The sequence below is a fragment of the Physeter macrocephalus genome, chromosome 7, assembly GCF_002837175.3.
Source record: "Physeter macrocephalus isolate SW-GA chromosome 7, ASM283717v5, whole genome shotgun sequence".
Lineage (NCBI taxonomy): Eukaryota > Metazoa > Chordata > Mammalia > Artiodactyla > Physeteridae > Physeter > Physeter macrocephalus.
In genome coordinates, this window is record NC_041220.1 from 108,057,677 (window position 1) to 108,071,022 (window position 13,346).

The 13,346-nt window shown below is 47.0% G+C and overlaps 1 protein-coding gene across 1 annotated transcript in view; it reads right to left on the reverse strand.

The window, feature by feature from the left end:
* Positions 1 to 13,346, reverse strand: part of EVC2 (EvC ciliary complex subunit 2) — a 150,303-nt gene that overhangs the window by 10,325 nt on the left and 126,632 nt on the right. Inside the window, exons 20-21 of the mRNA XM_024119544.2 lie at positions 10,807 to 10,894; positions 1,761 to 1,957 (exon numbers count right to left, since the gene is read on the reverse strand). Of these exons, the coding sequence (XP_023975312.1) occupies positions 1,761 to 1,957; positions 10,807 to 10,894 (285 nt within the window). The remainder of the gene's footprint in view (positions 1 to 1,760; positions 1,958 to 10,806; positions 10,895 to 13,346) is intronic.

Here is a 13,346-nt window from a genome sequence, read left to right on the forward strand (position 1 = left end):
CCAGGCACCAGTCGCTTGGGACACAGGGGTAGTGACTGCCCTGCCCTCAGAGGCTATGGTGAGTGGCTTTTGACTCCAGACGTCATCCAGTCTACTTGACCATGAGGTCGGGCTACAAAAGGGCATGCCCATGCTCCACACTCCTGGTGACAAGCCACCTGGGCGCTCCTGCTTTGTCCCACATCCACCTGCCCATGCCGGCTTACCAGCCTCCCAAACTAGACTGGCCGAAGGGGAGCCCGTAAATAGGGTCCTCGCCGGCAGCCCTCAGGCAGAGGTGACATCGCTGTGACCATGCACATTCCTGCTCCAGCGTCACCACCGACATCTGCCATCTTCATGCTCTTGCCTGACTGTGCGCTGAGAGAAACCAGGCTGAGACACGCAACTCTCTGACCACACCCAGCTCTCTGACCACGCCCACACCAGCCATGACCCCACCCACACCCCAGCTCCTGTGACCACACTCACATCCAGCCCCTCGTGGTGGGCCCCACCAACTCTAGGAAGGCTCGTCCCAGCCCCTGTGGACTCCCACCCCTGCTCAACAGCTGTTGTTCCCATCCTCCTATCCTTCCTTTCACCCTAACCCTACTCTCAGCCCTCAGCTGACCCCCTTTACGAGTCAGGAAAAATAATGTACATACACACCTTTCCACACAATCATGCCATTTTGGCGGACTCATGGGCTCCGAGACACCCATCCCCAGCCTCCTGTGGGTCCTGGTTGAGGACCTCGGCTTCACTGCCCGGCCTTCAACACTTTCAGGTCTGGTCGTGGCTTTCCTTGTAGCCTCACCCCCAGCAAATTCTGCTCTCAAGTGGCACCGCTGGCTGCCCCAAACCCACCTTATCCACAGCCCCACTTCATGTTTTTCCTTATAAAGACCCTTAACTGATCAAACGCACACCTGAAACTTGACTCTAAAAAAGCAGCTCTGCAGCATTATCCATAATTGAGGAAAAATGAACACAAACTAGATGTCCAGTAAGAGGGTAACAGTTACATACACTATGCTACACACCTCAGTGGAATAATAGGCAGCTGTTAAAAATAATATCTATGGAGATGTTTCAATAACTGGGAAAAGTATGAATTTTAAGTTGTTAATAAAAACAGCAGAAATAGAGTCAAAATAGTGTGATAATTAGAAAGACGTATGCACGTGGACAAGAGTTGAAAGGTAATAAGCAAACTTGCCTCTGATATAAGGTTCTGAAAAGCAGGACACAAGGTTGTATATGCTGTGGGATTCCTACACAAACACACACACACACACACACACACACACACTGCACACACTCATAAAACCCAGCAGAGGAAACACGTTCTGGAGGAAGAACGGTAGCAAGACGCTAACAGCCATTTTCTCCACCTGATAGAACCATGGATATTTTTTTTCTTCTTTTTCCTTTATGTATTTATTTCCTTCACGTATTTATTGTATTTATTTATTTCCTTTATTATTTATTCCTTGGGCTGTAAATATGCATATATGGCATATTTACAACCCAAGGCAACTTATTCTCTTAAGATCCTCCTGGGGAAATGAGTTGGTGATGAAAAGAGAAGCTGTGGACAAAATACTTGGGTCTGCCATGACTTACACAGAGGATGCATGGCGACTCTCCTGGATGCTGTCTGCTTCTTGAGCAAAGAAATTCCCCTGGGAAGGCGGGTGTGCTTGTGCCCCGTGGTCCCGTTCCCCTCTCCCATCCGTTCTCTCTACAGGGACCTCGTTTTCCCACCCTGTACTCACCCCCTCCTGCCCAGGTCAGCCTGCACCCCGCCGCCGTCACTCTCCGCTGTGTGGTCCTGATGCCTCTGGCCCACGGGATCCAGCACGGAGAGCAGCTCGGGCTGCAAGGCTGCGGGCACAGCCACGCTCAGGAGCCAACGCAGCGCGCCCCCCGGCAGCATCGCCAGCTTCGACAGGTAGGACGCCAGTCTCAGCTCCTAGAGGAGTGAACGCAGGGACTCAGAGCCTCAAGGCTCTAACCTTGATGAACAGCAAGTTTTAATGGATCACAGTCTTAGGACTTTTTGTCCCAGTGAGAGAAATATTTTAGTACCTCAGTCTTGAAAACATGTTCCCAAAGTCACAGAGCTGTCAAGAAAAATCTATTTGGTCAGCAGCCTTGGCTCGCCGTGACATTCCCCAAGCCTTCATCCATCCCTTCCAACTACTCTCCACTCACTCATCACAGCTACAGCCTGGGCCCATTAGTAATTTCTCCTCCTACTCATGTTCGGTGAGGCGATGGGGCTCCGAGGGAACAGCACAGACTGGAAACAACTGAAATGTGCCTAAATCAGTGGATGGTTAAAGAAACTGTGCTATGGCCATGCCACGGAATACCAGTCTGCAGTGAAAGGAAAGAACTGCATGGATCCCTAGGGCGTTTTGCTGCGTAAAAAGAGCCAGGCCCCGCTGTACTTCCACATGAATAACATTCCAGAGGTGACAAAATTTAGAGATGGGGAACACAGCATTAGTGGCCGGGGTTAGGGGTGTGTGTGGGGGGGAGTGGATATAACTATAAAAGCGTAGCACAAACAGATCTTTGTGGTGACCCAACAGTTCGACATCTTAAATGCGGTGTCACGCTAAACTACACGCGGTAAAATGACACAGAACTACACATGCATTTTATATGCATGTCAACTTTCTGGTTTTGATATCGTCCTAGGGTCCTGTAAGATGCAAACATGGGGGGAAACAGTGAAACAGGGATCAGGGCACTGGAACTCTCCATACTAGCTTTGCAACTTCTTGTGAACCTAAAAGTATTTCAGAGAAAGGTTTGAAAAGGAGAAAGAGAGATTACAGGCAGGCTCTGCACTCCCCCAAACCTGTGTTGGCTCCCAGCCCCACTGCACAGAACTGTGTGTCCTTGGGAAGTGTCTTTATTTCTCTTCGGGCCTCAGCTCCCTCATCTGTAAAATGGGCCTCAGCTCCCTTAATAATGATACCTATGTCAAAAGGTTTCGTGAGGACAAAATGAGCTGTGACATGTAAAACTGGTCTGTGTTAAGAAGGCAAACTCCCTTTCCTAGCAACAGCGTGGGCATGCCTGGCCATCTGGCCAACCAGAGACCTTCCCTGGGATTTTACACAGCAAACCCAGGAGAGAAAGGCACTTTATACAGCAAAACCAGGAGAGCTGGATGCTGAAAGGCCATCAGCTCAGGGCTGTCAGCTTTCATGTCCCTTCCGGTGTGGAATAAGCTTATTAGTGGACACAAAGCAACAGGGGAGAGATATAGAGAAGGAGAGAGACCCACAAAGAGTCCTTTGCCAGTTGAGCCCCCAGAGCTCAGCTCTGCTCTTTGAGGGGATAGTCAGGGTATTAATATATTTGGTTTACACTCAAACTAGTTTGAAATGAATTTCTGTTACCTTCACCTAAAAAGAATTCTGACTTTACAAGACATCTAAGTGCCGTGCCTGACAAATCAAGGTCATTCAGTGAGTGTTGGTTGTTGCTGTTGTTACAGTATTGGTATGAGTTTCCTATTGCAGCTGTAACAGATCACCCCAAACTTGGGCTTAAAACGACACACATTTATTCTCTTACGGTTCTGGAGGCCAGAAGTCTGAAATCAGTGTCACTGGGCTAAAGTCAAGGTCAGCTGGGCTGGCTCCTTCTGGAGGCTCCAGGGGAGAATCTCTTCCCTGGCCTTCCCTAGCGTCGGCTGCTGCCTGCATTCTTTGGCTTATGGCCCCTTCCTCCACCTTCAAAGTTCATCCTCCAATCCCTACTTCTGTACTGTCACATGACCTTCTCTTCAAGCTGTGACTCCTGCTTCCCTCTTGTAAGGACACTTGTGATTACATTTAGGGCCCACTGGGATAATCGAGGATAACACCCCCATCTCAAAATCCTTAATCACATCTGCAAAATCCCCTTTGCCATAGAAGGTCATATTCACAGGTTCTGGGAATTAGGACTTAGACATGTTTGGTGGGCCATTGTGCCAGATTATTAGTACATTTATTCATTCAACCAACACCACGATGGAGTCCTACTGGGCGCCAGACCCTGTTCCAGGCACTGGAGGCAGAGCAGTAAGTAACACAGACCAAGTCTCTGCCTTCATGAGGCACACAGTCAGGTCAAAGAGACAGATGGTAAGCCTACAAAGAAACACTGCATCGGGCAGTGTAGGTGCCAGGATGCAAAACAAGGCAGGATAAAGAGACAGAGGGTGAGGGGCGGGGGTGGCTGATGTTTGAGACGGGTAGTCAGGGAAGGCTTCTCCGAGGAGGTGACGTCTGAGCAGGGACCTGAATGAAGTGAGGAAGTGAACCATGGGCACATGGAAGGGAAGAGCTTTCTAGGCAGAGGGAAGGCAAGGGCGAAGACCCTGAGGTGGAGATATCCTTGGCATGTTTCATGGAGAGCAAAGGAGGCCAGTATGGCTGGCATGGACCGTGTGAGAAGGAGAGTGACAACAGTTAAGTTGGGACAGGTAGCGGGGGATCAGTTCATACGGACCTTTTCATCGTAGGGAGGATTTTGACTTGTCTTCATGGTGAGCTGGGGAGTCACTGCAGGAATTTAAGCAGTGGGAATGGCATGAGCTGATTCTCATTTTTTAAAGATTACTTTGGATGACACAGGGGTCGTGAACCATCTGCAACAAGTGAGGTAGCAGAGGGGGGGCATCTCAGGCAAGAGATGGTAGCTGTGTGAGCCAGAGTGGTGGAGGGGAGGTGGTGAGAAGTGGTGGGACGCGGGAGACACTTTGATGGTAGAGCCAACAAGGTTCATTGAAAGACAAGAATAAAGGATGACTCCACCATCTTTCACTTGGGCTGCTGGGTAACTGGTGTCATTTACTCAGGTGAGTGGAGCAAGCCTGGGACAGAGGACTGTCAGTCACTTGGAGTTCTGTTTGGACAGGTTAAGTCACTAATGGCGATGTCAAGTCTCAAGTTCAGGGCAGGGGTCTGGAGCTAAGATTAGATGGTAATCAGTGTGGTGATGACATCAGCAAGGGAGTGAATGTAGATGAGAGAGAATGAGGTCCAACGACCGAGTCCTCAGGCTCCCAACGTCCAAAGGCCGCGATGCATCCAACATAGGGGCTTGACCACAGGTAGCCAGAGGGCTGGGAGAGAACCAGGTGTCCAGGGTTTGGAAGCGAAGGAGGGAACATATTCAAGAAAAGGGCTGTGGATCAAGTGCCACAGAGACATCAGGAAAGACAAAGACATGGACTTGACCACTGGATTTGGAAACATGGGGCTGCTTACTACTTTGACCAATGCTTTCAGTGCGGTGATGGGGAAAAGTGTTATTATAAATACCAAGCTCTCTCCTTGCGACCCATGTGCTTCCTTCTGCCTGTAGCACACTTTTCCCCAAAGCGTTCTCTGTCTGGCTCTCTTCAACTCATTCTTTTGGTTTCTACGCCAGTGTTGGGCTTCTGGAAGCCTTTCCCGACCCCACATTCTGGGACAGATGCCTCTCTGCTTTTCTCTGGTTTTAATCAACTCTCTTCTGTCCAATTCTTGTATCAAATTCAATTGTCCAATTTCTCATGTGTCTCTGCAGTGAGGTTTTAGGATGGGGTCAGCATCATATGCCTCTCTACCTCCAGCATTTAACCCGGTTCCTAGCACAGAGAAAAACATCAACAGACGTGGGTCGAATAAATGAAGGATAAACTCCATCAACACCCTGTAGACTCACTTCTTCCTGAGGCAGAGGAGTAATCCTTCATCACTGGGATCCCCACTGGTGAATATGGGGACCCACCGGCCCACTGCCATGGCTCTCCCAGCTCTGAAGCTTTCTGATCAATAAAATAATCCTTAACACAGGTCAATTAACTGGGTCAAGTCTTCCTGAAGGTGGTGACACAAAAAGCATCTGTGTGGGTCACTTCTAGAGACTGAAATGAATCACAAAGCAATGTGGGGACTGGCTGTTCATGCAGAAGACGGTGGCAGAAAGACCAGGCTTAACAGCAGGCCCTGCCTGTCCCTCTCTCCTGTTCTGCTTCATCACCACTGGACCTGGCACGGATTTCCATTGTTTAGGTGTATCCTGGCATATTTCAACCTTGCCTTGATTTTTAAGAAATACTGCTAATTTTAAGGCATCAAACAATGTAGAAAAGCACAAAAATGTTAAAGTAATTATTCCAAATGCCACTATCCAGAAATAGTTATCAGTAACATTAGGCAAACCACATTCCAGGAATATTTTTAGGCATATACATAAGTAGATGAATGGAGGGATGGATGGATGGATGGGTATACAAATGGACAGATGGGTGAATGGATAGATGGATGATGGATAGTGGGTGGATGGATGGATGGGTGGGTGTACAGATGGACAGATGGGTGAACAGATAGATGGATGATGGATGGATGGGTGGGTAAGTGGATAGATGGATGAGTGGCCAAATGGATAGATGGATGGATGGATGGATGGATGGATGGATGGTGGGTGGGTGGGTGGATGGACAGACAGATGGACTGATGGTTAGATGGATGGGTAGACAAATGGACAAGTGAATGGATGGATGGATAGAAAGACAGATGGAGTGACGGACAGATGGATGGAGGGACATGACTATAAAAATGAGATCAGGGCTTCCCTGGTGGCGCAGTGGTTGCGAGTCCGCCTGCCGATGCAGGGGACACGGGTTCGTGCCCCGGTCCGGGAAGATCCCACATGCCGCGGAGCGGCTGGGCCCGTGAGCCTTGGCCGCTGAGCCTGCGCATCCGGAGCCTGTGCTCCGCAGTGGGAGAGGCCACAACAGTGAGAGGCCCGCGCGTACCGCAAAAAAAAAAAAAAAGAGATCATAATCCACATAAAATACTATTTGGTTTATGTATTTATTTTGTTGATGGCCTGCTTTCCCCACTAGAGTATCAGCTCCTGAGGGCATGGGCTTTATCTGTTTTGTTTGCTGCTAAAATCACAGTGCCTAGGATAGCACTCGCCACTTACTAGGAGCACAGTCAATATTTATTCAAGAACAAAGCCCGTTTAGAAGATCTTAAGCTGAATCTAAGTCATCCTTTATGTGGTTAGAACAGAATGCCACTCTGTTGTCTACAGTGGCTGCAATCATGCTGGAGCCCCAGGGGAGAAAGGAGGTGAGTTCAGTGAGGACCACAGATGGGGTCCCAGCCTCTCCCCACAGCACAGGGAAACTTCCTGCCTTGTGGGGTTAGTACCATTCATTTTTAAATGAGCACCCCCTTCCCGTTTTATTCATGAAGCAATTAGGAAATACTTTGCTTTAAAGGGAATTGTGCGGTAGCATGAAATGGAATGAGTAGAGCCTTTAAAGGGAAAAGAACCCTGATTTTAAACCAGCCCCCACTGACTGGCTATGGGACCCCGGCTAAGTCACATGACCTCTCTGACCCTCAGTTTCTTCATCTGTCAAGGGATGATCCTCTCCATGCCTCTCCTCAACACTGGGCTGATATCAGCTGCTGTTTGTATCATCACCATCAGAGAAGGGCTGACGAATTTGCAGCAGTGCCCTGGGGAGGCTCTTCCCACTGCCAGGGTCCCCAGAGCAATGGTGAGCATTAACTTGGATGATGTGTGATGCGTCTGGCACAGAGCAGGCATTCGAGAGTGTTATTTTGATAGTGTCATAAATATGCAAAAAAGGAGGAGTTGGCAAAGTTGCATAAATATGAAAACATGGGTGCTCGAGTGGAAACTATCCTTCATGCAAATTTTGTAATTCAAACTATGCTGTCCCTAAGGCAGTGTAATCATGAGGAAATAAAACAAAAGAGAGAGAGACAGAGACAGAGACCACAAGAGAAAGAAGAAGAAAAAGGAGGAGAAGGAGGAAGAGGAGGAGTAATTAGAAAGAGTAGGAGGAAGAACAGGGACAGAGGGAGACAGGGTGGGAGAACTGGGCCTTCCTGGTTATCATCTCTCCTGGTACAAAGAAGAAACAGGTCAAATACAGGAGTCCTCTAAACAGGGAGTGATGGTTAACTTTATAGGTCATCTTGTCTGGGCCACAGTGTCAAGATATTTGGACAAACATAATTCTGGATATTTCTTTGAGGGAGCTTTTGGATGAGATTAACATTTAAGTCCGTGGACTTAAAGCAGATTGCTTTGATGTGGGTGGGCTCCATCTAAGCAGGTGAAGGCCCAAAGAGAACGAAGACTGACCTCTGAGCCACAGGGAATTCTGCCAGTAGTGGGCCTTCGGACTTCCAACTGTAACATCAGCTCTTCCCTGGGTCTCCAGCCTGCTGGTCTATCCTGCCAGCCTATTTGGACTTGCCAGTCTCCATAATCACATGAGCTAATTCCTTAAGGTAAATCTCTCTCTCCCTCTCTCCCCCCAAGTCTTTGTGGTTCTGTTTCTCTGAAATATCCTCACTAATACACAGGGGCTGGAAAAGAAGCAAATCAGTTGAGTAGACTTTCCTGAGGGGACTCTACAAGGCACAGGGTTGGGGGCAGAGAAAAACCACCCCCTGACCATTGGGTCAATTCTTTAGCAGAGTTCACAGTTTAAAAGAGCCAACAAATCAGAAATGAATCTGGATGAAATTCCATATGTGACACTTTGGTCGTCTGTCAATTCTCTTAGTTACAAAGAAGAAAGGTGGGGGGGCGGGCAATCAGAGTGAGTGTGGAGATGGCTCAGTTCCCCCAGAGACCCAGGCCAGGGGCATCATGTGCTCTGCAGGGAAACTGAGCAGAAAGAGCACACCCTGTGTAGTCACCTACCCCAGGCTGAATCCTGAGCTCCAAGGAGCGGCAGTGAGCCCTGGAGTCCTCACGCCACCAATCTGGGCATGGTTCCTCTATTTGAAAAATGGAGAAGATAGTCCCCATTTCCCAGCTTTCTGCAAGGATTAAATGAATAAGAGATATGAGTGCCTGGGATGATAGTGCACAGCAGGTGTTCTAGAAACTTCTGCTCCCTCCCCCACCCCCACTTTGGAGCTCAGGCTGAAAGATGTGGGGTAGGAAGAATGTGGGGTCCAATCTGAGCTTTACCTGGCTCCTCAGTGTGAATTGGGCAATAATTTCCCCTCTGGAGGACCTGTCTGTAAGGGGGTGATGACAGAACTGCCCGTCAGTGAGATGAGTGGCAAGTACTCTCGTGGGTCCTGCCATGGGTGGGTGCTCCTCTCTTGTAAATATCTAGAAAGCCCAGGTCAGCTCTCATGTCAAAGAGGAAGCAGCACGTTAGACTCACCACTGACCTTGACACACAACCTTGGCTTCCTGTGCGGTGTGATTGCTAGAATAACGGCTTCTAAGATGTCCACACCTCAGTCCCAGAACCTGTGAATATGTCATCTTACATAGCAAAGGGACTTTATGATTAAGCTTAAGGATCATGAGCTGAGATTATCCTAGATTATGCAGGTGATTCCAACCTCATCATCACATGGGTCCTTAAAAGCAGAGAACTTTTCTCGCTGTGGTAGGTCAGAGAGAGATGTGATGATAATGGAAGAGGCATCCAAGAGATGCGATTTGTTGGATTTAAAGATGAAGGAAGGGATCCATGAGCTAAGAAATGCAGATGCCTGTAAAAGCTGGGAACAGCCCTCAGCTGACAGCCAGCAAGGAAGTGGGGACGTCAGTCCTACAACCACAATGAACCGAATTCTGCCAATTACTTGAATGAGCAGGAAACAGATTCTCCCCAGAGCCTTAGAAGGAGTACAAACCTGCCGACACTGATTTTGTCTGGCTAAACCCACGTAGGACTTCTGACCTACAGAATTACAAGATAATAAATTTGTGTTCTGTTAAGCCACTAAGTTGGTGGTAATTTGTTACAGCAGCAGTTGGAAACTAATACAAGTGGGAAGCTGTGTGTGCCTGTGGACAGCTGTGGCCAATTCTTCTGGCTGGACACCTGAGAGTGTCCCCACCCTTTCTCCTTGCTGGCTGTCTTTGGAGGGTGAGGAAGAGGTGTTGGTTTGTAGCCTCCCTCGTGGCCGGGGGTCCACCGGCTGGGTCTCCTCAGGACATGAGTAAAATTTACTTCAGGGACTTGGGGGCATGTACTTTCTTGGAAAGAAAAGACAGCAGGGTGATTGTGTTCTACCTTTACCTTCTTGACCTGAACACTGACACAGTGGCTGGAACTCCAAGAAGGAGAGGTGGCAAGTATCACAGAACAGGACTATGACCTCACTGAACTGAAGCAAGGGCTGCGATACCTACCTCCCAACGGCTTGTGATTGGCATAAGCCACTGTCACAAATCACATTTGCTGGAACTCACAGAAATCAGGAAGCCCACCTTTAGATGCACATAAAACCACAACTAGTAGCAGACTTACATAAGTAACTCTACATATGGCTCCATGCACATAGCCTCCGGGCTCTGTCTTGGGAAGGCTGTTGAGAGCTGCAGCTGTGGCCAAGAATGAGATGGATCACCCAGTCTCAACACGGAAAAGTTGAAATGTGGGGTGCAATCTCTTTGGACTCCTTATATGGCCCAGATTTCAGTGACCAACTTTGTTCCTGGTGGAACCTACTCTGCATGTATTAAACTTACTTAAGACTGAGAAGAAGAAGGTTTGGGTGCCTGCCTAATTACAGAAACTGACCAGGGCAATGATTACTATTGTCATTGCTGCTGCCATGGCCCCCGATCAAATGTCCTCTATGTGCTGGCCCTGGGCCAGGGGTTTTCACAGATCCGCTTGGCAGCTCCCAAGGTCCGTGTTATCATCCCCATCCTGAGGGTGAGGAAACGTGGACTCTGAGAAAAGGGTGAAGTGACGAGCTGGCAAGGGATGGACCCAGGACATGGCAAACTTGTTCTCACCTGGCCGTACAGGGTCACAAAGGTGTCCGTCTCCATATTTTCCAGCAAATCTTCAAGCATGACACTGTTCTCTTGCTCCTCTCTCAAACTAGAGTGAAAACAAAATCTACGTGAGTCCAGTTTTGTTATAAAGCTAGTTATTTAAATCCTAGTTATTTAAATAACAAAGGATCACAAATCTAATCAACATGATTAAAAAAAAAAAAATCCATCCAAAGAGGTGGCCAGAAGAAGCTTGCTGCTTTTTAGCTAGATTACCTTGCAAATAATGTATCAGGGAGGGCTCACCAGGATGCAGAGCTCCTCGAAGCAAGAAGTTTTGTGGGAGCCATATGGAGACTTTTCTGTGGCTTTGCAGGGCAATCTGTGATCTGCATGGCTATTAGCATAACTGATGCCATCCTGGGCCCTTACAGTCTCTCCTGTCCTTCTGCTGACCCACCTAGGACTGTGCAGTGAATCACTTCTCTGTCGACAAGGGCTTTGTAGTTAATAGATATTGTTTAATAATCATTAGGACCAGGTAGCCTCTATGCTTTGTTAGTCCCCAAACAAGGATGAAAACCTTCCCTGAAGTATTCCTGGCACCCACGAGACTAGTTACCCATTCATAAATCTTGACTTAGGAATGCACGTCCTATTTCCAAGCACCTACCCCCATACCCTAGGTTAACTATAAAATTGTCCCAATGGCCCCTTGGTGGTGCGGAATGCAGCTGTGAAGCCTTCTGGATTATTGTCTGCTTGATCCCACCTTGTGAGTATGTTACCCTAGATGAACAGATCCATTGGTTATATGGAGCTGCCTGCCTTGTTTTTCGGTCTCAAGATGCCTGCTCAGTTCGGTGGGCACTTTTCGTTCCCTCTGACCTCCAACCGTGATCCTAATTTGAAAACTCTCAGTATTAGTTGTCATGCTTGTGCTCAACAATACCAAGATCTGGAGTCTTCAATCACCATGTGCCCTTGTATTGAAGCGGGCCCAGAACCATCTCCCAAGGATGGACCTGACTCTGACCACAGAGGCTGGGTGGCACCTTATCACACGAGGTCTCTATCAGGCTTCTTGACTTCCCCAAAAGGAGGTCCTCCCAGCCTATCCCTCAGCCAATCAAAGTTGGCATCTTGGGTTATCCATCCTGCATTCCTGCTGGTTAATACAATCCAAACCCAATCTGCAGGTACAATTCATACCAAAAGCTGGATCATCAGCAGTTTCCTCCATGAAGCATGGAATACATTACTAAAATCCTAAATCAAGTCTAAATAAAGTCAACATCTCTGAGCATTTTCCTCTGATCAAACAGATTCAGTCTCTTATGCAATTATTTCAATGGAAAACAGAACTGCACTTTGATGTTGTGTTTACACAGAAAAGCGTAATCAAATACATTAAAATAACCTGTAATCTCACCGCACAGAAATCACATCTATTACAGTTTGGCCTATTTTCTTCAGTTAATTTGTGTGTATGTTTTCAAAAATGAAATCATGCTGTATATATAGTTTTCACCCTGTCCTTCACATGTCAACATTATATTCACAATGGAAAATTATGAAGCTGTTAAAAATTATGTTTTCCAGAAGATATATGCACCTCTATGTTCACTGCAACACTATTTACAATAGCTAAGATATGGAAGCAACCTAAGTGTCCATCCATAGATGAATGGACAAAGAAGATGTGGTATATATACACAATGGAATATTATTCAGCTGTAAAAAAGGATGAAATCTTGCATTTGGAGCAACATGGATAGACCTGGAGGGTATTATGCTAGGTGAAATAAGTCAGACAGAGACAAACAAATACCGTATGGTTTCACTTATATATATGGAATGAAAAACAAAACAAACAAACAAACAAAACAGAAACAGACTCATGGATACAGAGAACAAACTGGTGGTTGCTGGGTTGGGTTGGGGGGAAGGGGGGTGGGAGGAAAGTCAAAATAGGTGAAGGGGATTAAGAGATACAAACTTCCAGCTATAAAATAAATAAGTTATGGGGATGTAATATACACATAGGGAATATAGTCAGTAATACTGTAACAACTTTGTATGGTGATGGATGGTAACTGGTTTTACTGCAGTGATCATTTCATAATGCATAAAAATATTGAATCACTATGTTGTACAGCTGAAACTAATATAATCTTGTATGTTAATTGTAACTCAAAAATAAAATAAAATACCTAGACTCTGTAAGGGAAAAAATATTTTTTTCGACAGTTCTTAATGCCATGGGCAAAGGCTAATTGTCTAATTAATTGAAAAAGAATGCAAAAAAACAACAACAAAAAAGAAGATCAGGGGGTTCTGTCTGTTTTATAATTTTACAAAAGCAGGATATAAATATTCTGTTTATGGTGAGGCCTGAGTAAGGCCTGTATTCAACGTATCGTGCCAATGTCAATTCCTGGTCTGTACAATGTGTTGTTATCCTGTGAGATGTTGCCATTGGGGGAAGCTGGGTGACGGGCCATGGAACCTCTGCACTATTTGTTTCAACTTCTCGTGAGTCTATAATTATTTCAAAA